We start from the raw sequence: 26,694 nt of genomic DNA, 5'->3' as shown, positions 1-26,694 counted from the left end.
TCACTCTATATAAACATCAATCAGTGTGTAGAATTAGTTAAGTGTCAAAGCAGTGAGTCATGTATCACATGGTTTTATAATAAAGCCAGATCTGTCTGGAGGTGTGAGTTCCCCCAAGGCCGTGTCTAGAGTGCGCTACCACACATGCGTATTTCTGTCTATCTCAAGGCACTCTTATCCTAAATATTTAAATAATTTTAAAGGTATTTTTAAAATAAATCAAACTAAGTATCTTACCTGTTGAATTATTTCTTCTTTCTGAATTCTGTGCAACCGTTGCTGGGTTATTAAACATATCAATCAAAGGGCTGGTAGTGGCTCTGGATGAAGGGGCCAAGGGAATCTTTGGTGAATATTTAGAAAGGGTGTCATAATCTCGCCCAACCTGTGAAAAAGTCCGTATTAGTTTATCATTAGTATAACAGCAATGGCATTAGACAGGTTCCCAGGGCTGTCTGGCACTGTTTGCTTTAAACATTTTGAATGCATTGCTCCATCACTTTCTAACATTTTGTTTTCCTAAAAAGAAACGTGTCAATGGGATTCTCTCTTCTTTGCAAGTAATCCATTTTTTTCCCTCCCTGAATTCTCCTTTGCTAACCTTCTGCAACCTATCGAGGCTCACCCAGGATTGTCCTGGCTGCTGTGTTAAAGGCCAGGCAGAGGCTTCTGCGGGAGTCTCTGCAGGGACCACCGTTAGAGCAGTGCAGGGGGAGAAGTGGTGGGAAACACCAGGCTATGCCCACAGACTGGTTGTGGCCTAAGACAGGGAGAGGGGCTGATGTTTGGTGTCTGAGCTCCCGGAAGGAGGAAGTCACTGCTTCCTGGACGGGGAAGATGTGGAGAAGCAGGTTTGGAGTGAGAGCATTGGTTACGTGGTTCTGGACAAGCCGAAATGGAGATGCGCATCAGACATCGTCTCGACCCTCCTCAAACTAGGTTCATCTTCTTTGATTTTTTGTTTTAAATCCTCTATTTTTAAACTGTACTTTGGGAGAGTTCTTCGGCTCAGTCTCCCAAGCAGTTCCATTCTGCTGAGCCCATCTGTTGCTGATGGGTGTTCTTTGAGCGGAGGAAGGGGAAATGAAAAACAAAACTTTATGGGAAAAATTCAAACAGGTACAAAAGTAGAGAAAATAGCACAATAAGTCTCCGTGTACCCAACACCTAGCTCCAACAATGATCAATTCATGGCCAATCTTGTGGCATGTATGCCCCGTCCGTCTTCCCCCATGATCGGATTATTTTGAAGCAAATCTCTGATACATCATTTTAACTACAAATAAATAATCCAATTTTAGTTGTCCAAGGTGGCTGACTCTTCTCTGTGGATGTAATACCCTTCCATCTCCTTCTGAAGACTTCCCTTCTGCCCTGTTGCCTCCATCACTGGTCGTTCAGTGTTTATTTTGGCGCATCTTTCTATGGTACTGGTTTTCCCCACTTGTTCAGTGACTGCCGGTGTCTGTCCATCTGTGAACAGTATGGCGGTCTCTGTTCTTTTCACTGCACACGGCAGTCTGTATTCCCTGTTCTCACAGCACGGACTGCCCCGGACCACCCACTCCCAGAAGCACACCCACCTCTTCCGCCCCAACATGCCCTCTGGTTAACAGACAAAAGTGCCTGCTGTTCAGCACAAGTGGGACAAGGGGGAGGGACCGCCCAGCCTAGAGGGTCTGGACCAGCTCCCCACCCAGCCGCAGAGAGGAACGCCCTGGCTTCTTCCCGCTTCCTGTATCCACTGGCTTCCTGCTCCACCCTTTGCAGAAATCTCGCCCTGCACATCCCTGGGGCTGAGATTTCCTTCTATTTTTATTCTCTATATCCTGGTCTTGCCTTTCTTGCTCTGGAGACCCGTCCAGAGTTTCTGGTCCACTGAGAGCACCTGCTCTTACTTTCCCACCTGGTTATGCATTTATTGGGCGGGTTGTTGGCTGATCTTTAATAGCTTTGCTGTCACTTCGCAGGGCACTGGACGGAGAGGTAGGATGGACTGACTCATGTGTTCAAACCACCTGCTGGAGTCAAATCTCCACGTGTGTTTATGAAAAGTAATAAAGCCCAAGTTCAAAGACCAGCGGAATGACGATGCTTGAATTCATGACCTTGAACACTTGGGTGACTTTTTCTCTCAGGTGCCTCATATTGTGTCGTATGGCATCAGAGTTTTGCTAATCTGTTCTTGCCTGTGTTTCCTTCACTGGGAGTAAACTTATAAAGGTAGAATAATTACAGTTAACAGTAACAATAAAATCTCCAAAACAGATTACAGTGCTAACCGTGGTGTAAACCATGTGCACAGCTTATTCCAAATCTGAAGGTAAGGGGGTAAAAGTGAGAAAAGGGAGGCCCAGGAGCGATACAGGAGCACCCGTGATCTCCACTAGCAAAGAAGGCCTCAGTCTGTCAAGCAAATTTATCCAAAATCATATCAGCAAACACACAATGGAAATGCCACGGAGACAACCGGTTCTCACCAAGCTGCTTCTCTCAATCATGGGTGAAGGCAGAGGTGTTCCAGACATTGGGGTGGAGACTGGGGTCTTAATTTCTTCGATCATATTCATGATTTTCTCTGGTACTTTGGTGGCATCACCACACGTTTCCTGCCACTTAGGCAGTTTGGAATTGATCAATTCTGCAGACTACAAATTCAAAAGAAACAAAACCAAAGACAAACTGTATACGGTTGGAAGGGCTAACGAAAATCACATCAGATAATACCACTAGCGTATACTGGCTTACCGCCAGAAGCGTGGGAGCCCTGAGTGAGATTCAGCGGGGAGCTTAAGCATCTATGGGTGTCTGCTGTCTCTTACTTGCTGAGAAGGACGTAGGTTCCTGTTCCAAAGGAATTTACCATCCCCCTCAGTGTGAATACGGAGTTAAGACTAATATAAGGACTGTGTATGATTAAGAACAAGTTCAAAAACTAAAAGGGAAGGGTCACACAGTCTGTATTAATCCCCACTGTACTCCCAGTGGCCCCCCAAATGCCAATCACTGCCACCTTCCTCTTACTCCTACAGGAAGCACCTCCGGCAGAGTGAAAGGACCAGGAGTGTACCTGACCCCGGGGAAATGGGATGTATGTGTTGGAGAAGTGAGCCGGATCTGTCCCGGGGAGTTCCTCTGGGGGACCGAGGGGCCAGAGGCAGAGTGTGGTGGGCTCCTCGGAGTCAGGGGCTATGCTGAGGGGATGCCCTGGCCAAGGCCAACTGGGGCTCTGGGGCGGGTAGACCATGGGCTTGGCAGAAAAGCGGGGCCGTGAGGCCAGGAGATGCAGAATGACAGCGATGAAGCCCTGGAGCCCCAGAGGCAGGGGAGTCTGTCCCTGGCTCCCTCGAGCCAGGCTCTTCTTCTTACAACTGGACTCCAGAGCTCCCAGGAGCCTTTCAGAGAACCCCCTTCCCAGGGCAGCAATCCATTTGGAAAAAAGAAGCAGGGGACCTTCCTTGAAACAATTTTCCCAGCACTCACTCTGTTCTCACCCAGACTCTGTGTTCATCAGGTGTGGGCTGGGGGGCTGATGTAAGTCCTACGAGAGGGCAGACTCCTCCCCTTGCACCACCTGTCCCCTGCCTGTGACCCTGACAAACCGGGGACCAACTGCTTTGGCCTGTGTCATCCAAGGACCACTGCAAGGACTGGGAAGAGGGAAGGCACAAAAGCGGTTTTCAGAGGGTTGAAGAGACTTCGGGTACAGCGAGAAGTAGATGTGGCTTGTGTCACTCTGAAAACATAACGGGGACTCAAGGATAAGTGTGAGGAAGACGGCCAGCAACTAGGGCTCTCTGGAAGCAGGCCACGTTGCTCAGGACACGGTGAGTACCCCATCACGGGCAGGGTGTCGCCATCAGAAGAGCACTTCGAGGTCACTTCTGTCCTTCTCGAGCCTATGACCTGCCCCAGGAGGACGCCCTCGCCTCGGACACTGACAACTGCTGACGCTAGTACAGATGCAGTGCTGACAAAAGTCACCATGACTGCAGCATTCCTTGCCTTCCCTGTAACAATTTGAGACCCTAGGTGTTTGGATTTGGTAGCTGAATATTCCTTAAAGTTGCAAAAACTTCATGGGATATGTAACTTACGATACATGCAGACATACAAGACCAAGCACCACCCCCCCTGCCGAAAAGAGGAAGTTGTCCTATATTCAAGCTCTTACGAAGCTTCTCACATCATGGAGTGCTCTCTAAATTATTTTATTATGAATAACAATGAATATTTGACCTCAATCAATGCTAGTTTTGGATGCTCACATAAACCCAACAGAATTCATAATTAAAAAAAAAAAGAGGAAAGGAAATTTAACACTTAAATTTTTTTTTTTTAAAAAGAAGAGCGATTTTTTTTTAATTTTAACTTTTTTTGGGGGTAAGGAGGTAACTAGGTTTATTTATGTATTTTTTAATGGAGGTGCTGGGGATTGAACCCAGGACCTTGTGCATGCTAAGCATGCATCCTACCACTGAGCTATACCCTCCCCCCAACACACGTTTTGTGATGATTCCCGGGGGTATAACCTCACAACTGCACGTGCTGAAGGGGGGCAATAAAGCCAATCGTGCAGCTGATGAGATCCTGAACAAGCACACACCTTGAAGAGGAGTGAAAAAGTAACCATGACCAACGGTCCTGATGCTGTGGATGGGGTCTGTGGCCTGAGACAGAATTTCCAGTGACATCATCTATACAGACCCCCAAGGTGAGCATCTCAGACCACCCAGGTGGGGTGGATGGGGCCTGCTGGGATGCACCCGTGGTTCTGAAGACATGGATGCTGAAGATGCATCAGAAAGAGTCTAAGGAGATCTGACTCGTAGGTGAGAAAAGGAAAAAGTACCATTTCTCAGTTACTGATTAAATACAGATATGTTACTAAATTTTACATCATAAGCAGACATCTGACCATTTCATCTGCATTTCTAAAAGCTTCCATATTCAAGTTGGCCAAAAATTATTTCCTTGGAATCTTTTCATGGGCAAAATAGGGCCATTGCTTTATTTGGGGGCAGGTGTGGAAGGTGAAGCATTTCGACACGAATAAAGTGAGCCCACGCAACACAACCCGCCGCCACACCCACCTGTAAGTGGTAATGGTGCATGTGACTTGCGAAGCTACAGTGTTTGTCGACCAGAAAGCAGAAGCGCCTTTTCTCTTCAAGGAGAGCCTCTTTGCAGCCATCTGCAATAAATTTCTGGATTTCATTCTGGCGAGAAGTAATGGTTTCTACGTACTAGGAAAATAAATAATAATTACACAAGTGTGACATGAGGAATCAAAGACCGACGTTTATCTCTGTCATCTGTACACTGGGTTTATTTTGATAATGGAGCAAATGCTACACGCAGATAAACATTAGACAAAGTAACAAAGCTGGAGCCTGACCTGAGCAGGTACCACCATTCTCATTCAGACCTCTGACTCACGTGTGGGGAGAAGCTGCCACAGGCCTTACATTCCACTAGGCAACTTGCACAAAAAACATTACTTTGTACTCTGGGATATGATAGCGTTCCTTCGGAAAATCATGGGCTGGGGAACCAGAGCGTTCCAGTTCAAATCCCAATTCCAAGTGCCAACCACATGACTTAACCCAAGCCTCCCCCTCCCCATCTGTGAGGTGAGGACAGTCATGCTTACCCATGCTGGCCCCGACCCTCCCTGAGTCAGGAGAGAAAATGCCAGTGCTTTTAGGAGGCCGCTGACTACTAATTCTCAACCCCAGGGAACTCTGCGGCCCTCGGCTCGTCCCAAGCCCCGCTTGCGTGCGGCTCCAACAGCAGCAGGACAGGAGAGGGGAGCACAGGCCGGCGGAGGCAGCGCGCCTCCAGTGAGCCATGCGGACAGTCAGCCCAGGCAGAGTGCGGCAGTGCCGGGAAGCTCACCTCGATTTCTTTGTGTTCATATTTGAGTGCATTTCGTCCTCCTTGACTTTTCCTTCTGATCTTCTTCAATTCAGCCTGAGATTTCTCCAAAGAATCTAATTTATTCTTGTGTTCTGCTTGGTATCTTTTGAGAGTTGCCTGTAAGTTAAACGTCCCGCTTGTCTTACTGCAGCGCCACACACACTGTCAGGCACTGACTTTTGCTAAGTGTCCGCTGCGCGCGGCGGCCCCAGGGAGCCTCCGACAAGCACCCCGCTCACCCGCACCCTCACTGCGCGCCTCTGCCCCACCTCCCTTCAACTCCGGTGTTCGTGGCGTCCTCTCTGCTGGCGCTCCCTGTCTACGTGGGCCCTGACCAGAAGGGCAGCTCCTCTCAGAGGACGACAGTGTCGTTTCTTTTATTCCCTTTTTTCCTCCAAGGTTTTTGGACACTGGGTGGTCAGTAAGTGCTTTGGTGAATAAATAAACAATCTTAAATCATATGTTCCTGTTTTATGACTAAATGATTTCAAGAAACAGAATGAATAGGGGCCATCTCTTGTGGTGATTTGGGGTGTGGCGAAGCAGGGGCTTTTGGAGTCTAACAGACCTGGGTTAGGATTCTGGCTTCATCCCTCCTTTCCTCTGTGACCTTAGCAATTATTTAATTTTCTAAAATATCGATGTTCACCCTCTAACCCATACAGCGAGGACAGTAAGAGTGCCCATGTTACAGAGATCAAATTTCTACGTGGGTGGAAGTCAGGTGAGGTCTGGAGGCGCCTGGCGTCGCAGCCCTGGGCGGGTTGGGCACCCCCCGGCGCAGGGAGCACACGCACGTGGGGGCGGCAGGGGTGCAGGGTGACCCGTGCTGCTCACGGCCACGCCGGGGTCTCGGGGAGAAGAAAGAAGGCTCAGGGGTGGGGAGGGGCACAGAAAGCAGCTGCTCTACAGCAGACAGGGAGACGGAAGGAGCTGTGGCCGACGGGCCAGTTGGAAGGAGAACTGCGGGGTGGACAGCGTGGGGGCGGCCTCTGACAGGGACCCGGGACCCCCAGATGGTGGGTGTCCTCGTGCATGGCTCCACCCTGAGGTGCTGGCCTGTGAAAGCACAGCCGCACCGACACAGACTTCAACCACGTATCTATGTTCTTTGAAGACAGTGCTTTCCAGAAGTGTATGATTCCTTGTGCTATTTTTTTTCAATGCTTCTTAGTAAAGATCCCACGTGTGAGCAAAACCCAGCTCACTCAGCCCAAAGGGGCCTTGCTGGTGTTAAGCTCTGTCCACCTTCGCTGCTGCTCCTCCAGGCTCAGCCATCGGGCAAGAGCAGCCCCACCCCCGAAAGCTGGGCCCCCCGCCCTGGGCCGCCTCTGCCCGCCAAGCCCCCGGGGACGGAGCAGACTGGGTACTCACGTTCATGTATTTGACATCAAGTTCTGTCTTCTTCTCCAGCTCACGGATAATCTCTTTATGGAAGTTTTTGAACTGTTAACGCAAGGACATAAAAAATTCATACCAGACTTGAGACTTGAAACAAAATAAAGTTCAAAAATAAAATAAGTATATTTGGTAAACATAAAAACAGCTCACGTACATTTTCATCCAGACTCTCGTTGAGTTTCTTGTGGGTACTCGAAATCTCTATGAGAACACGGCCTGTGAACAAAACCAGATGTGTTGGGGGAAAGGCGTTGTGTGGTTTTTGTGAGGGTATTAATAATGGGAAGAGAGGTAGAGGGGCGAAGCACAGCCCATCGCAGCCCGCAGAGCAGGTGAGCACCAGGCCCCGCGGCACCGGGAATACTGACTGCATCCCCCTGGGTGGGGTGGGAGGGCTGGGCTGGGGTCCCAGACGGACACAGTGATAGCAAACTTACTCTCCTACATCGTTTGTCGAAAGAATGCCACCTCTGTCTTCAAACTCACACTGTTCTGTGTATATTTACTCATTTTCTAAGCTGAATCCAAGTTATCAGGTTTAATTTTTAAATTCTCTTACAAAAGATTATCTTGGTTAATATAGTAACTAACTATAGGAACAAGTGACTTTTTTAATCTAATTCCCTGGGTAATCTGATTCAGTGTCAGGCATAAAAGATAAAGGTTATTTTCTTTTTCTCATATGAGTTCTTGTCTCATTTTGGAAAACATTCACGCCATGGGAACCTGCAGCAGGGACAGTGTCCTGCCTCGTGTCTTCTGGGACTAACCGTTCTCTGAGACAACTACACAGGAGAGAATGTTCCAGGACAAAGCAGCAGGACAGCCACTTGATTTGCAAAACACGTGTCTTGGAGTTTGTGGCAGAGGCCTGCACCTCTGTTTCTGAACTCTAACAAAAACGAACAAGAGCCTCTCTCTGCCAGCTTACCTATGGGAACCAAATGGGTCTAATACCTAAGAACTGGGAGAAAGAGAATCATTTGGAAACACCACCGAATCAGACCAAACAACAACAAAATGTGCTGGGCGGATCATCCTACAGGTCAGTAGAGAGATGAAAAGGAACTCTGGGTGAACTGAAATGCTGTAGATAAGGCAGAATTAAAACCACGACTGTGGTCCACGTGGGGAGAGAGAAAAAGGTCACCGATGACACTGCGGCTTCAGCTAGCACCTCTGTGCAAATGACTCAACTGCACCCAGTCCCCACATCTGACTCTAAGGAGGCCGGCCCAGCCTTTCCCTTCAATCTTCAGACTCAAAAATTAACCCCCCTCGCCCCTGAACACACCCACCCAGATGCCCCACTAGGCACCTCCTATGCAGCATGTCTACAAGCTGCTAATCCCAGCTCCTGGCTGCCAGCCAGCCAGTCATGAGAGGTCGACTCCTCACCTGCAGGTCATACCCAACAACTCATTTCCCTGGGCCCACGAGCATCACCTGGGCCACGTCCAGGGTGGAGCCATGCCCTTACTCATCCCGCTGCCTGGGGCAACAAATGTGCCAGCCCTTCCCTGCCCAGGAGAGAGGTGTGTGGGATGGACATGTGAAGTCTGTCTTCACTCAACAACCTGTTCTGTCAGAGGTGGGGAGGACTTCCCCAGTCCCCCTGCCCCACCATTTAAACCTGCTGGGTGGACCTCTGAGGAGCCCCTCCTCTTTCAAGCTCTTATTTCTCATGACTCCCAGCTTGTACTCTTCTGGTCCTCTCCCTCACAGGGACCCGGGATCAGGATCTTCCCAAAGGCAAATGCAAAATGTCACGCCCCTCCATGGCATCCCAGATAAACCAGCTCCTCAGCCTGAAGCCCACCATGAACACTGTTGCTTAAACTAACCATGGTGGGTGGGGGGACAGAATGTCTTGTAAGGCTACAACCACACAAGGTTACAGGTACATGTAAGTCCCCGAGCACCATGTGATTCTAGGCACCTCTAACAAAACACCTTGCTGGATAAACGCCAGTGAGGGCAGACGCGTCCCCAGCACTCACGGTTCCACCAGCCAGGGTACAAAGGTACCCACTCCACAGCCTTAGTGACTCTGACTTCACCTACCCCATAATTAAGTTCCCCTAAAGCTCAACAGGAAACAAACAAACCAGAGTTCTCCACAAGGGAAGCCTTTATGTGACCAAGAATATGATTACAGTAATATGTCATTTCAGATATTGAAATAATCTAAGTTACCTTCACATCTATTTTAAACCCATAAATAACTTCAGGCTGGAGATGAAAAACAAACAGCAACAATGAAAACCACTTCAATTATCTGAAAAATCAGGCACCTTATTCCTGGCAAGTCAGATCTACTTTGGAAAAGTCTAAAAATAAACAGACTCTCAGACACAGAAAATAAACTTATGGTTACCAAAGGGGAAAGGGGTGGGGAGGGATAAATTAGGAGTTCGGGATTAACAGATAAATACTACTTTATATAAAGCAGATAATCAGCAAGGACCTACTGTATAGCACAGGTAACTATATTCAATATCTTATAATAACCTATAATGGAAAAGAATCTGAAAAGAATATATATATTATTATATGTATGGATGTGTGTGTGTATTTGAATCACTATGCCGCACATCTGAAACTAATACAACATTGTAAATCAACTACACTTCAATTTAAAAAAATCTAAAAATATTTTTGCTTGAATCATCCAGGCTAGAAGCAAAGTGTTCACACTTTTTTTTTTCATATGGCCATGAATTTTATTTCTCCAACCTTATATAACGAGGGCCTCTGAGAAACATGTTGCCAAAACAAAAGTATGTGCTTGTGCGGTGCACCGGTGAGCGCCAGCCAGCACTGCTGATGGCCTGGGGCCCCGGCCACGCAGCAGCCCTCCCCGCTCTCCCCTCCTGCTCAGGGTTTCTCCCCACGGGCACGGGCGGCTGGATGGAGAGGCCCAGTGAAACAGCCCATTCACTCTGCGGGCAGGAGCGGAACCCCTGCCCGTATCCCTGTTACTCCTGTCCCTCACAGTTTGTGGAATCCAAATGCCAACATCATAGCAGCAGCCACTGAGTCCTCAGCCATGAAAAGGATTAAAAAAACATCTTTACTGTGATTTTGCAAGCTGCCAAAAGTGTATCTTGAAACAGAAAATGAAAACAGCCTTTATGTTCCATCAACAGAAGTTTACTCTTAAATACAGCAAGTGTTACTTTATGTCTGAAATGTGGTATCACGCACGTTTGAGTCTCAGCTCTGTAACCTTCTTTTTCATAAATTACATTTGGGAAGAAAAATTTTTGAGAACAGAGGGTGGAGTGGAGAAAGCACAGCCCAGATTCTAATGGAGCAGAACTAAACAAGCGCCCAGACAGGACTCAGCGTGTTGCTCCCAGAAATCACAGCACCGCATGTACTGGATCAACCATTTCCTTTTTTTTTTTTTTCCCTTTTAGGTTTTGAGTCAATATTTTGGGAAGAAACTCATAGTGAGTACAATAGCGTGACTCAGTCTGAATAAATTATATTCTCAAATGGCAATATTAAATGAATTTAAGTATATACATTATTTTTCAAAATCATGAACTTGACGCAACTAAAAGTAAAAGTCTACCATCATTTCCCCCCTAAAATTCATACAAATAAAAGCTACTGGTGTTATCACTCTAATTTAAGGAATTAGGAACAAATATGTCCAACTTTTTGAACAACACTGCATAAAAATATGCATTTAGCCAATAGGCAGTATGGACTTTAAAAGCTAAACAACAAAAATTAGAGTATGACTGGTATGAACACATAGAAAGTTTTCATCTGAAATATAGATTAGTCATTGGACTATTAATACATTTTCAACTAGATAATTCTTCATCAATTCACAGTATAAATTTAGAGGTACCAGATGGAGACTACTAATGGACTCAAGCAGCACAGAACATGTAGGCATAAACATTCTTTTTCATTTATACTTGATCAGGGATAATCAGAACATTCATTATTTTCAGAGAGCACAGAGCAATGACTGAGTCACCCACTATTTCCTCCATGTGACTTCATGTGGAATCAGATGATAAAATGACATGGTGGAAGCCAATCTACTAACTGGCCTCAAGTTATACTATATGGTTTAAATTAAAACTGATAGGAAAAAAAGTCACTGGAAAAAGGATATACTCTTCAGAGAGTTTCCCAAATATCCAGTGTGACACAGAGAAAATACCAAATGGAAGTAAAAGCAGACTACACGCAGCTGGGACACGTGAAATGCACAAGCACGTACTCTGCTGGAGTCACCGACACCAAGTAAGTACAGAGGCACATTAACAACCACCTACACGCGACCCAACTTGAAAGTCTTTGCTGGCATCTAAGAATAGCTCTCCATCGCTGTCCACCTGAGTCCCTGGGAGCGGCTAGAGGTGTTCTTCTCTGATCAGTATCAAACCTGTACATGTAAACAATGTGCATGGAGGCATAACGCCAAATAAGTGAGAGGGTGCGCATTGCAACCAACACTCCTCCAGAAGTCTAGTTTCTGACTTAACCAGCCATAGTTCTGTAATGATTCTACCACTCATTATGATTTATCTCATCTAATGAAAATAAGTGAGACCAACAGAGGTTATATAACAGAATTATTCCCAAGTTTTTTCATTGTCAGAGACGAAAGTGAAGCCAAGTAACAACTGACTTTGATAAGATGCATGCTGAAATCTCTTGGGTAGACACTAAAAGAATAAAGTGCATATAACTATCAAGCTAACAGAGAGGGGGAAGAATAATAGTCAAAATGAGAACCAGAGAAGAAATGAACAAAGATAGAAAGCAAAAAGTCATTACACTGAATGTAAAGGGACTATACAGTCCAATTAAAAGACGAAGATTGTTAGGATTAAAAACAACAACACTACCCAAGTATATTCTGCTCACAAGAGGGACACCTTAAACATAGGGATACAGAAAAGTAAAAGTATGTAATAAGATATACGGCAGACGCAACCCAAAAGAAAGCTGATGTATGTTAAAATGAAACAAAGATGACGAAGTAGGCAAAGAGGACAAGAAGCATCAATAGAGATAAAGCAGTCATTTCATAATGGCAAAAGGTTCAATTCATCTGGAAGACAGAAGAAATTTGTATTTGTATGCATCTATACATATTTAAAACAAAACTACATTATAAAAAGGAAATACATAAATCAGTAGCCATCATAGGAGGCTTTAATATGCCCCTTTTAGTAAAGTGATAGAACAAGCAGACAAAAATATCAGTGCAGATAGATGACCTGAATATGACAAATGAACTTGATCTAGTGAACATATACAATAAAATACATATAAAGAATACATTATCTATCTCTCTACATATACTGTATACATAAAGGGTATCCAATAACTTCATTTTTAAAGCAAACACAGAATATTAAAAGGGGCCAAAAAAGCCTCACTATATTTCAAAAAACTGGACTCATACTGAGCATGTTCTTTAAACACACTACAATTAAGCTAGAAATCAGTAACAAAAAGGTAAATGGGAAATGTCCACATATTGGAAATGAAACAAGATTTCTAAGTAACCTATAAGTCAAAGAAGAGATCACAATGGAAATTAAAGTTATTCTGAAATAAAATGAAAATAAAATATAGCATATAAAACATGTATGATGCAATTAAAGCTGTGGTTAGAGGAAATTTATAGCCTTAAAATGCATATATTAGAAAAGAATGAATGAAAATTAATGCTCTAAGCACCCATTTCAAGAATTTAATGTAGCACTACCCAATAATAAAAAGAAACAAACAGCTGATAGACAAACAATGAGGATCAATCTCAGACACATCATGCTCAATGAAAGCTACATACTGTACGACTCCATTTATAAGACAGCCTGGAAAAGGCACAGCTGACAGTATCTAATAAACAAATGCGCCTGCCCTATGACTCCTAGATATACTCTCAGGAGAAATGAGTGTATTTGTTCACCAAGAGACATGCACAAGAATGTTCACAGCAGTTTTATTCATAGTCTCTCCAAGCTAGAAATGACCCAATTAGAATGGATACACTGGAGCAGGGAGACCCAAAATCTGTATAAATTCCCCTCAAATCCTTGGCTAACACCTAAACTGCACACATACAGGGTAAGACTGAGAAATGCAGCAAAAGCAACAGATGGAGCGTTGGGGAGCTTAGCAGATATTCTCAGTGGATACAGTGTTGGGGATACAAAGTTTGGAATTCAAGTCCCAGGAAGTTGAAAAGGCTCGGTAAACAGCCCAGGCTTCCCACCTAAATTGAGAAGGGCTGTATTTTAGGAATTAGGGCTAAGTCACAGGACTAAGGGCTATGCCCTACGACTAAGGGCAAAACCAAAATAGACCCACCAGGAAAGTCTAAAACCAAGCTGCCACAAAATCAGGGTTATTCATCAGTAATTTAACTGCCTTCTAGAACAAAACTCCACACTCTTAAGAAGGTAACAGAATCCAGAGTCTCTAGATATTTTATCACAATACCTGGAATAGAAAAAAATATCAGTAGACAGGGTGATAAACTACAAACGCTGAACTCTGAAATGATGAGGGATAAGATACTTATGTAGTTTGAAAGTAGCCAGGGGAAAAAAAATTAACTGTGCACTGAAGAAATCAGACAACTTCCCTGGACAATCAAAATTAATGTCACAAATGAGAGGCAGTTAATAGTGTGTGCCTAAATTTGATACTGGGAGCACAAAACGACTTAGACAGCATCCCAGCTAAGAACGTACAGCCTGAATCTCATCACGAAGACCTGACGTTTGACAGTTACAATCTTGCGTTTCTGACTATCCACCCCATTTTAGGGTTTCTGATACAGGGTTCCCTCATCCCGATTCTTTACTGCAGTATTAAATTTATGTATTTATTGTTGGAGAAGAATAAAATGACTTCATCCTTCTCCAGCAGTTAGTCCAGTGCTAACTGACAGAAGTAAGGGAGAGATGAAGAGGTATGCTGACAGAAGAAATAGTGTCAATTATTTAACAGCTATTTACTTATTTAACAGTAAGATCTCTGAAAACCTCAATTTTAGAAAATAGTAGAAATGGGCACAGATCTAAAAATGAAAAGTCTTTGAGCCAAACAAAAGCTGTAACCACAAACCTCAACAACCACCTTGTTCCCAGCCCCACAGAGGAGTGGGGCCTTTGTGAACACAGAACAAACAAAACTTAGTTTTATGTAAGTTTAGAATAGGTTGCCCAAAAGACACTGGTTTTTCATAGTAAAAGGCCAGCAACACTATAGTTAAACAGTATATATCGGGATGGCTCCCTCGTGAGAACAGAAACATCTGACCACTGTTGGTTAGAAAGCTCGTTGCAAAGGCACTTCTGGTTTCTGCTCCAACAGTGAAGAGCTTGAAAGCTGTCACTCCCTTGCTCACAATAAAAAAACAAGCTAAACAAACTGAAAAACAACTCTTCCTAGATTCATCAGAGAATTACATTTACAGGCTGATGTGGAAAATCAGAGTTTCCTGGGAGCAGCAAGTGATGCAGGAGCCATGACCGCTGGACGCAAACTCCAACATGAATTGCTGTGGATCAGTTTTCAAAAACAACCGACCTCTAGGTCTGTCCATATTTCTAGGGATATTTCCATTGAGAAATTATTCCTATTGTAAACATGAAGCTGTTCTGCTAACCTATGTAAACTAGAATATACCTCACTCAGCAAACATATAAAATTGTATTAAATATTAAAAAACAAAAACAGAAACAGAAACCCGAGGGCTCAGCCTTAGAGGGAGCCTCATGTTTTCATGAGTTTCACCTCTGGGAGGCATGCTCGCCACCAGGTTTTATTGTTGAGGAAAGAAGAAAGTTCCTCCGGGCTTCTGCCAAGGGGGAGGGGGACAGTAACTGTTCTGCAGTCGGCCCAGAGTGGTTCTGCCCTCGTTCTGTGCTGTGTAAGGAAGATTAGGGAAACACTGTTTGGTCAGCCTTATCTGATCTGGGTAAGGACAATTAGCTTCCTCCAGCCCTTCTAGCCTTCCTGTCTCAAGTAAGAGGAGTGGGGGAAAAGGCTAAGAAACTCTTCCAAAAGTCATATCCCAGATACTGCAGCTCACCAAACCCCCCAAATAACCTACAAAATGAAAAATGGAGATTTAAACATGAGATTATAGAATACTCCCCCTCTCCAACTCTTTACCACCACATCACCCATCAGCCAGGCTCCAGGATAGTAACAGGGGTTCATAAGTGACACTCCATTTAAAAGGATTTTTGAAAGAAACCCAAAGACAACAGGAGAGACAAAAACAATGAAGGAAGGATAATTCTTTCAGCACAGGATGCTCAACAACTAGACATCCACTTGAAGAGAAATGAATCTAGATACTGACCATATCCTTTTCACAATAAGCATATAACTAAATGTAAAATGCAAAACCATGAGAGTGAGTTTGAGAAGGTAACAGCAGAGAAAACCCACATGAGTTTTTAGGTATAATACCAAAAATATGATCCATGAAGGGGAAAACTGGTAAGTTGGACTTCATTAAAATTACAAACTTGTGGTCTGCAAAAAAAAAAAAACTGTTAACAGAATTCAAAGACAAGCCACAGATTGGGAGAGAGTATTTGCAACATACACATCTGATAAGGGACTTGTATTCAAAATACATAAAAACCTTAAAACTCAAGAAGAAAACAAACAATTAAAATAGAAAATATACAGATGGAAAATAAGCATATGAAAAGAAACTCTGTTATCATATGTCATTAGGGAAGTGAAAATTAACACGACCCCACGACACACCTATCAGAATGGCTAAAATCCGGGAAACTGACACCACCAAATGCTGATGTGGGGCAAGAGGAACTCTCGCTGACTATGGGCGGGGACGCAAAATGGTACAGCCACTTCTCAAGACAGTCTGGCAGTTTCTCACAAAGGTAAACAGTCTTATATGATCTAGCAATTGTGCTCCTATCTAGGTGTTTACCCAGATGACTAGAAATATTATGTCCATGGAAAAACCTGTATACGAATGCCTACAGCAGCTTTATTCATACTGCCCAAACCTGGAAACGACCCAAATGAGGGGATAAACTGGTACATCTGTACAGCTGAGTATTACTCAGGGAATAGAAAGAAACCAGCTATTAACCCATAAGAGGACATGAGGGAAGTTTAAATGTATATTGCTGAGTGAAAGAAGCCAGTCTGAAAAGGCTGCATAGTATAAAATGCCAACTAAATGATGTTCTGGAAAAGGCAAAACTATAGAAACAGTAAAAAGATCAGTGATTGCCAAGGGTTGGTGGGCGTGCTGTTTACACATTTGTCAAACTCAAAGAACAGAGAGCAAACCCCAATGTAAACTGTGATCTTTAGTTAATAATAATGTACCAATATTGGGTCATCATTTGTAGCAAATGCAGGATGCTAAAAACAGGGGAGACAGTGAATGAAGGAGAGAAGAGTGTGAGAGAACTGTGTGAGATCTATTCAATTCCTTATAAATCTAAAACTGCTCTAAAAAATACAGTCTATTAATAATAAAAAAAAAAATTCACAGCAGTCATCTGGAACTAGCAGTGACTAGGAACCAGCGCCCTGCTTGGGGGAACACCCATGCGGTGTCTGAATGCTTCCAGAAGTTCCACATGGAAGAGAACCTGATCTTCTGAGTTCCTGCCTGGAACACACAGGCCTTACAAAAGTCTGGTCGGTAAGTGAATATGCTGAATAAACGAATGAAAGGGTGACTGAGTGAAGAAGCTTGCGAAGTTCAGTGAGAGCAGGAAGAGAAAACCAGGAAAAGCTGGACCACTCGAAGGTGGCAGCTGCAGTATCTGATTTTATTTCTATAAGCATATTTATCAGAGAACTGCCTATAGAAAAAAATGACTTCTGGGGAACCCAAATGCCTGGTCCCTGACATGTGCGCTGGGTGTCCACCAGCAGCCCCCGCAGAGCCAGCCCTGTTGGAGCCTCCAGGAGCAAATTCCTGGCGTTTTTTTGGTTCTTATCAACAGGGTTTAGTAACACTGAGGTCCAGGCTCAGAGGCTCCTGAGCCACAAACAAGATAATTTTTTAAAAAACAAGAGACATTTTAGTTTACAAAATTTTCATTCTGCCAAGCAAGAAGCTACAATTCCAGACTACGTGGGTTCAGTGCTGGACACCTGGCAACCCAAGTTGTGAGGATTAAGCATCCTAACAAGGGAAATGTGCCAAAAGCAAGACACACACTGGGCACTCAGTGTTTGATTCCTTCCAGCTTCCTGATTTCTGGTAAAAAGTGGGAAAGGAAGGGAGAGATGATGCAGGAGGAAGGAAGTTGGTATAAACTATTCATTTTGGAAGTTTGGCCACAAAAGAAAAGTGAATTAAGAAGGGAGACAGAAAAAGCAACATTAAAACATTTTTTTATTAAGAAACACTTTTCTTTTTTTTAAAAATAAAGTTTGAAGAATAAATGGAAACCAATAAACCCCATATGACTGACACACTGAATTAATTTTAAACTTATATATAAGAAATGCTTTTAAAAATAAAATATTACTATTAGCAGTACAACAGGACTTATATCTCAATGGGAATTATCACTAGAAAACCTTCCGGACATTTTAAAATCAAGTCTTTTCAGTTAGGCAAAGAGCAAATGCAATGCTACAAAATCATGGATCTAGTCTCTCAATACCTAAGGTAAAACGCAGTAAAGATGTCCTCCTGAAAAACATAACCAAGTATTCTGTCAAGGAGGGTGGAGATTCAGGGCTCGGGTGATAACCGTCATTAGACTGACTCAGGAAGCAAACTGAATGTGTATTGCCCACTTCAGTTTTGGTTACCAATTAAATTAATTAGCCTACCTGCTATACATACGTACTGTCAAGTTAAACAAAGTACAGAATTTCTGATGAAAAAAAAATCTCCAAGTTAGATTTTGGCGTACTACTACTACTACTATTTTAGCTAAAAGAATAATGCTGCTTTATTTGAGTATATCAACTAAATATATCACACAAATAATCTGTCAATTTTGCATCCAAATACAGATTACAAGCAACTGTCTTCTTTACATCTGAATGTAAAATACAGCAATAAAAGATTAAAAGTTTCCTACAGGTTATTATATCAAGTGAGGTAAGCTGACATTAAGTATTCATCTTCCTTTCTCATCAATTAGTAGATTAAGGCTAAAATACAACCATTTGGATGCTAACAAAAATGAAAGCAGGTGCATTATCGATGATGAATAAAGTTGACAAGTTATTCTTAGGAATCACTGATGAACTCTGGGCCTTTTCATTTAAAGCTTAAAAAATGCTACATCTGAAAAAATTTTAAGTTCTTTAAAAATATTAAAATAGGCCCTCAAAACAAAGATGAGGAGTGCGGTCCTCACTGGTAGAGAAGGCACAAAGAGACAGTTTCAGTTCAGTACTACTAAGTAAAACCATCCTAAAATTTTTAACTGAAGAATTTTTTCAAAAGACTAAGGTTTTATTGTTTTGTTTTAAAGCAACCAGTTCTAATAAACATATCTATTCAGCAGCGACTCTTACCTATTGATTTACCCGTGAGAACAGTGCCCACCAGACAGCTGTGCATTTGGGTTGAGAGTGTTGTTGCTTAAATGAGGAAAGACAAACTGCTGTAACCCCTTGATGATTGAGTATTTGGCTTTATGTGCTTTTCGGACTACCATAGGACTTTTCGTTTTTAAATTTTTCTTTAAGGGACAATGTTTTACACAAGCAAAGAAGAAACAAACCCTGTACTCATCCCAGTATTACAGTGCTCTCCGTCCTCCCCAGCACAGGGACTCCACCTCGGTTCCAACGGAGGAACGTGTGAAGAGGTGAAGTGCAGGCAGCCGGCTCGATGATGAGTAAATGGATCACTTACGAATTCAAATAAATACGTGAGGAATGTTAAATTAAAAAAGCAGTACCCGAGATACCTTATATAGGGTTTTAATTATGTTAAAACAGGCATTCTAAAATGATACAGAAACTGTTTACTAGGTTCATATTTCAGTAAAAGTATTACTTTTTTAAAACTTGAAGTGTATTTTAATACTCATATAAAATGGCCTATAAATTTCCTAAAGGACTCATAAGTTGTTTTAAATTATTAATATGAAATGGTTAAGTTGGGCAGGATTGAGTAGAGAATAAAAGTGAGATAAGATTAAAACATTTAATCACGTATATATGAAGAGAAAAAAGAGACCTTAGGATGTCACAAATTTCTCTTGTTCTAAAAATAGAAGCTGCTGACTATCAGCCATAGCTTTGAGTCATAAATACTTGAATCACACACACACACACACACACACACATATATATGTATCTGCTTCACTGCACTCAAGAGTTACAGAAATAGACTTACTCTGGACTGTAAGAGTCCAGTGTTTAGTTGTAAAGAGCATGCCATTTAATTTGCCTCTTCAATCACCTCATAATTTTTATCTTTGAACTCATGCTCCTTAAATATTGGTCAGCTTTTAATAATGCAAAATCTTTTAGACCTAATAATACTAACTCTAATGATACTAACCAAGTTTATTAAGGCTGTAAATGACAGTCACAGTTTCAAGAAAGCCTAGAGAAATCTGATTCATAAAGTTAGAATGGAAGAGCCTAATAACTTCATCTGACACACTCATTCAGTCCATCAACAAACATTTCTAAGCGCATCCTAGAGTGTATCTACTTGTCACATCCTTGCCTCACTGAAAGTTTCACTGAGCAAGTCAGGGGTGGCACATCTGTTGTCACTGCTGCCATCTCCGCTCTGGAACCTCCCTGGAGCAGACACTGCTGAAGGATCGTCAGGACACCTCCCCCAGCCCAGAGTCCTTCACAAGACATTGCTACAGCACAGCTTTTACAGAAGGGCTTGTCCCAAGGCCATTTTCTATACGGAACCAAATGCTGGCTTCTTGTTACATCTTTCCATTGGACTTCAGGAACAATCCACAAATGACCCACATCCCTCTGTCGCATGCCCAGTCTTCCAGATTTTACAGACTACTTTCATAATTTGTTCCCTGAGTAGAAATCCAACTTTTGTGGGATCCTCTCTAAAGAATACAAATATTACAAGTTCAAAATTAAGTACAGGGTTTTAAAAAGAGGTAGTGAAACTGAGAGGCCCTAAAGCTTAAATCCTGTGAGTCTGCAGGAAACCCTCCGCTCCCCATGGGATCAATCAACTAGAATTCAAACCCCAGCTTCACTCCGAACTAGTCGTGTGGAGTTAGACAAGCTACTTAATCTAAGTTCCCATAAAATGGGAATAATACCTTCCACCACAGATGACTGCTGTGAGAATTAAATGAGACTCCTGAATTTCGTATTTCCATCAATGCCAGCAACGTTCATTGAAATTTTTTATAATGAGGTATAACTGACACATAATATTCTATTAGTTTCAAGCGTACAACATAGTGATTCAATGTTTGTATACACTGCATACAATCACCACAATAACTTTAGATACCATCTGTCACCATACAATGCTACCAAAAACCATTTCTCTGTGTGTGATGAGAACTCAAGTTTTACTCTCTTGGCAACTTTCAAATACGCACTAGAGTGTCATTGACGACAGTCGCCATGCTGTACGTTGCATTCCAATGACACGTTTGTATTATAACTGGAAGTTTGCACCTTGAAATTAATTTACTGTGTTAGTCATACTGAATCCAGAGGGGCCAACTAAAACCCTTCCCAGGGTTATGGTGAAGTCACGAGGTAGCGCATGTGGGACATGCTCTAAGGCACAGAGCAAACTAAAACATTTCTGACCAACCAGGATCCCAAGTCAAATGTTCACACTTCTGAGGTCATGATTAGATGTCAGTAACACTGCTGCAGGGTTGCCTTAATTTTCTAGAAGCTGGGAGATGTGTACAACTAGCCTCTTGAATTATTACAATGCCTATTATACTGGTTTTAGTATGAATTAATTAGGGTGCCCGAAATATTGGGTACTTCTCAGAAGCAGCATACTTTTTTTTTTTTTTCGGTAGAATACACATAACATAAATTTACTCATAGTGACATTCAGTACCTTTACAATGTTGTATAACCATCAACACCATCCAGTTCAAAAACATTTCACCCCTCATAAAAACCTGATATCCAGTAAGTAGTCATTCCCCATTCTCCCCGCTCCCAGCCCCTGGCAACCACCAATCTGCTGTCTCTTATGGATTTGCTGACTCATATAAATGGAATCTTACAGTAGGAGCCTTTTAACCTGGCTTCTGTCACTTAGCATGTTTTCAAGTTCCATCCATGTTGCAGCACGTATCACTACTTCATTCTTTTTTATGACCGAATAACATTCCACAGTATGGATATATCATGTTTTTTTGTTTATCTGTTCAACAGATGCTGGACATTTGGGTTGTCTGCACCTTGTGCCTCCTGGGAATAAGGCAGCTAAGATGTCCTGTGGGCATTACGTTTCACTTCTCCTGAGCAGATATCTAAGGAATGGAACTGCTCGGTCACATGCTAACTCTGTTCGCATTCTGGGGAACTGACGGACTCTTTTCAATACAGCTGTCCATTTTACGTTCCCATCAGCAATGCACGTGGGTTTCAATTTCTCCACATCTCTGCCAACACATGCTATTGTCTCTCCAATTCCAGTCGCTGTTGGGTGTGAAGTGGTAGCTCAAGTGGTTATAATGTGCATTTCCCTAACGGCTAATGATGTGGAGCATCTTTTCATGTGCTTGTTGGCATCCTTACTTTTTTTTTTAAACTGAAGTACAGCTGATTTATACTGACATCCTTACTTTTAATAGTTTTGTTAAGTCACCCAGACCAGGAAAGAGTGCCCGAGAAAGCACACTGACTTCCAAATGGTTGAAGACCAAAAACTTTCAGAACCCACTTGCGGTAACAAGGAATCTGCCTAGTCCCCCACCAAGGGCGTCACGGGGTGCCCGGGAACGTGTCCGGCAGGGTCAAGGCAGGCCTCACCCATGTCGTGATTCTAACTAGCCCGTCTCTGGCACGTCCCGCTCCCTCTCACTTAACTGTCCTCCTCCCTCAACCTGTCACTGGGGCCACACCCTTTTGCTGCTTCTGGTGCATGTGACCAGAGCCACCCTTTCTTGGCGCACTCTGAAGTCCCTCCTCCTTCTCTATTTGCATGTTAGAACTTTGTGTTTTTGCTTCTGATACACGATTTCAGGACTACCATGATGCGGTGAATAGAGGAAGACACTCGCGAGCAGCTGTGAGAGGATGTGAGTAGCTCTCGTGATCGGTGCTGAGGCAGAGCCCCGGGGCCAGGAGCCACCGCCGTTGTGGAGACTGGCCCAGCTCCGCGGCCCGAGCGGCTGTTCCCTGGCTAAGGCTGAGAGCGTGAGAATGAGGAGTTCTACCCTCTCCCCACCCTGAGTTGATGGGACACCCGATATCCTAATGAGGAGAAGAAGACCAATTTAAGTAATTGCGAAAACTGGGTTTCAACAACATAATTTTCCCTTCATACACTTCAAAATTCAAAGGTCTAAGAGAACGGGCAGATGTAATAAAGTGCATTGAAAAACAGGCACCAACGTTTCAGATTTATGTTCAGGATGTGCCCATCCTGCAGCCAGGAAGCATTAAATGTTAAATGGACTAATCTTGATTTGACAACTTAGCTTTTACATCTGTAGTTTTTACTAATCATAATAATACATCATCTGCACATGTGGTTTCTTCAAAGCTGGGACTTGTCTTATACCAACTTTTGTAAAGAGGTACAATTTACAATACAGAACGTCCTCTTAAAGTTTTAGGAATTTACATATATACTTATATCAATACAGCTATATGATAAATGGGCTTATATAGATGTTATAAATTAAACACTTATCAATGATAAGTCCATCTTTCTCTACAATTAAATCTTTCTTGCTCCAAAAGGGATAAACAAGTGCTAAGTGAGCACCTGCCATCTGAAAGTTGAAATGAAAAGTCACTTGCAAACTCTAAACACATTTATCACATGTACAATTCCAAGAAAAACAATCCTTTCTAAATCCCAAACTGAAATTAAATAATAAAACAACTGGAATAAATGGTCATGTAATAAATGCTCCTAATACAAAATACAAAATTCTTGATTATATCTGATGAAAACACAAATACAGACTCATACTCACAAGCTGAATCAGTTTCAGACTATGATGCTTCACTCTATAAGCAACTTTTTATCTGCTGAACCACAATGGACAGGATAATCTGACTGCCATAGAGCATGTCAGAAAAAGCCCGCCTTTCTGACATATAGAATATCAAATTGACAGACACAGCTGGCCGACTGCCTGGGATCGAATTAACTAGCAAGTAACCAACCAGCTGGGTGACTTCAGCAAGTTACTTAACTCTCTTTGAACTCCAGTTTCCTCATCTGTAAAATGAGAATAATAATAATAGTATCTACTTCAGAGGTTACCACGATGAGTACAGGAATTAATACGCATCTAGCAGGCACAATGTTAAGCAAATAAAATAACTTCCCTATTGATTGTTCCTTATTTTGGTGGAAAGGACTTTAATCTCTTTAAAGTGAGCCTCACCTGCATCCGAAAGGTAAATGGTTTTGGTCAGTAACAACTGCTTTAGCTCAGCTGAGCTCTCTCATTAACTCTGGTGTGAATTCTATTTTATCTAGACATTAGGAATACATTTATGAACTTCTCCTAAATGAATAATAACTCTTTAAAAATCTTTCAGATATTTTTTCTGCTCTTATTTTTAAGACCCAAGACTGTCAGGTTGGATTTTGAGTATCAACAAGACAAAACTATAATAAATATATATATTTAAACTACATGACTGGTAAACATTCTATCAATAACAAAAGAAAACGTATGACTTTTTGGTGGTGAGGAGATAAAATCTTCTGTTTTGTGCCCAATTTAAGAAATGGGCTCAAACAATTAAACAGATGATTCAATATAATGTTAACAGCTGACTGAACTGGAACAGAACAACAGTCTAAATTTATGTGATGGTGACATATAAGGACCTCGAAGGAAATCTGTAAACTTTCCGAAGACAGTCTCCTGTTATTCCTTGAGACATACGAGAACAAGCTTTACTATTCTATGGCTTGAAGATGAAAAACCTGGTTCAAATGTTCTTTTGGTTATTTTGCCAAAATATTTTCCCCTGACCATTTCTGTTTTCCCTTTCTACCTTTTCAATATTTTCTAAGTTTAAAAAAATAAATGTCGTTTGATTTAGGGACAAAACTGGAAGTTTTTGACAACTTTCAGTGTCCTCTTTTAAATGGGTCCTGTTCCTTGTGGAACTGTGTACCTATGATAAAGATTTATGTGTGCGACTGCAGGCCCACGCCCTGGCGCCCTGAGTCACACAGACTATTATTCATATGACTAATAATTTAACAAACACAGTGGGTTAAAACATTTTACCTGCCAAATCCTGACTACTGAGCTCAGGTCTTTGGCTCTGCGCGTGTTTGCTTGTTCCTCCTGACGAGGCAAGGCAGTTATGCCCCTGCACTTCTCACACACTATGGTGGTTAGGATCGTGCTGTCATGTGTGTTAAACCCAAGCAGGTGGTAGGAACTTTTCCTTTGGACAAACGGGTATCAAATCCCTCACAGGATCACTCAGTCCTCCGAGTGATTTAAGCAACTGAGTGACTCTTTTAGAGGTCTTCCAAGTCAGGGTAAGGGCCTGCAAGGGGCCAGATCTAAAACAGTTCAGATCTCATGGGCCGAACTTCCCTTGTAACCACTCAGCTCTGCTGCTGTAGCCTGAAAGCAGCCAGACACTGTAAGAACAAATGGGCACGGCTGTATCTCAATAAAGTTTTATTTACAAGTAGGTGCTGGCCAGCCCTTTGGCACTAGTTTGCTCAGTTATGGCAAAACTGATATAAGACGATGCTTTAGCAAAATTAATTTTAAAACGACTTTAAAATATATGCTAATTCTTACTGTCATCTTGAAGTGGTTGAGAGCATTTAGCATAAAATGACTAGAATTTGGAAACTAACATTTTAATCAACTACACTTCAATGAAAAAATTAAATTTAAAAAGAAAAAAATGACTACAATTTGGCATTTCTCTTGAATCATTAACATTTTTCTATCACTTTTAATTAGAGCTGAGAAGAAGCAAGACACATTTTCTGAATAATCCCTACAACAAGAGAAAAGACTATTCATAAGGGACCTTTTATTGTCAAGAGAAAACCATCAGGAATGACTTTTCTGGGAGGAAGTGTATCTAGTCTATTCATAGAAAATTAAAACATGCCATTTTCTTTAAAGTTTTAGGCAATTAGAATAACTTACAAATGTTGGATATTTAAAGTATTTTCCTCAAAGTCTGAGTCACCTTCTGCCTGCAAAATTGGCAGAATACCTCTGCTGATATGATATGATGGAAAATGAAGGAGCATTTCCACTGCTTTGCAAATTCTAAATGTTTTACAAGAATCTTATCAAATGGTAAGTCATATTTCATCAACTATTTTTACTTTCTAAGAAGTAAACAGTATTGTTTAAACCAGAGAAGCTCCACCATTGCTTGGCATTTTTTCTCTTCATTTCTTGGTGACTTTTAATGCCAAAAGTCCTACACCTCCACAGATGACCCCAACATGGAAGAGAACACTGAGATCACAATAAAACCCTTATGGAAAGTCCTTCCTGAATGAGATTCAAGAGGTACAATACAGCACCAGCAGAATTAGACCATCAAGAACTTCAAACTACATAGATAATAAAAAGAAACAAAATAAAAACAACGAATATCATATGATATCACTTATATGTGGAATTTAAAAAAAAAGATACAAATGAACTTATTTACAAAACAGAAATAGACTCACAGACATAGAAAACAAACTTACGGTTACCAAAAGGGAAACTGGGAGAGGGATAAATTAGGAGTTTGGGATTAGGAGATACACACTACTATATAAAACAGATAAACACAGAGACCTGCTGTATAGCACAGGGAACTATATTCAATATCTTGTAATAATCTATAATAGAAAAGAATCTGAAAAAGAATATATATATAACTGAATCACTATGCTGTATACCTGAAACTAACACAACATTGTAAATCAATTTATACTTCAATAAAAAAATTTATACTTCAATAAAAAAAAACTTATTAAAAGTTGATTGGCAAACTCAATAAAAAAAAACCCAATTAAAAATGGGCAAAGGCTCTGAGTAGACATTTCTTCAAAGAAGATATGCAATGGCCAGTAAGAAGCTGAAAAGGTGCTCAACATCATTAGAACTTGGGAAATATAAATCACAACCCACGTAGATAGGACTTCATACTCACTAGGATGGCCATAATCCAAAGTCAGACAATAACAAGTGTTGCCAAGAT

The 26,694-nt window shown here is 42.0% G+C and overlaps 1 protein-coding gene across 1 annotated transcript in view; it reads right to left on the bottom strand.

Annotated features, from left to right (window-relative positions):
- BAIAP2L1 (BAR/IMD domain containing adaptor protein 2 like 1) overlaps positions 1-26,694 on the bottom strand; it is a 71,106-nt gene that overhangs the window by 9,043 nt on the left and 35,369 nt on the right. The window contains exons 4-9 of the mRNA XM_031432487.2: positions 7,475-7,536; positions 7,294-7,365; positions 5,899-6,036; positions 5,094-5,246; positions 2,481-2,648; positions 238-385 (exon numbers count right to left, since the gene is read on the bottom strand). Coding sequence (XP_031288347.2) covers positions 238-385; positions 2,481-2,648; positions 5,094-5,246; positions 5,899-6,036; positions 7,294-7,365; positions 7,475-7,536 — 741 coding nt within the window. The remainder of the gene's footprint in view (positions 1-237; positions 386-2,480; positions 2,649-5,093; positions 5,247-5,898; positions 6,037-7,293; positions 7,366-7,474; positions 7,537-26,694) is intronic.

This window comes from Camelus dromedarius, chromosome 24, assembly GCF_036321535.1.
Source record: "Camelus dromedarius isolate mCamDro1 chromosome 24, mCamDro1.pat, whole genome shotgun sequence".
NCBI classification, from domain to species: domain Eukaryota; kingdom Metazoa; phylum Chordata; class Mammalia; order Artiodactyla; family Camelidae; genus Camelus; species Camelus dromedarius.
Note: the sequence above shows the minus strand (reverse complement) of the source record. Positions and strands in the feature narration are given on the sequence as shown.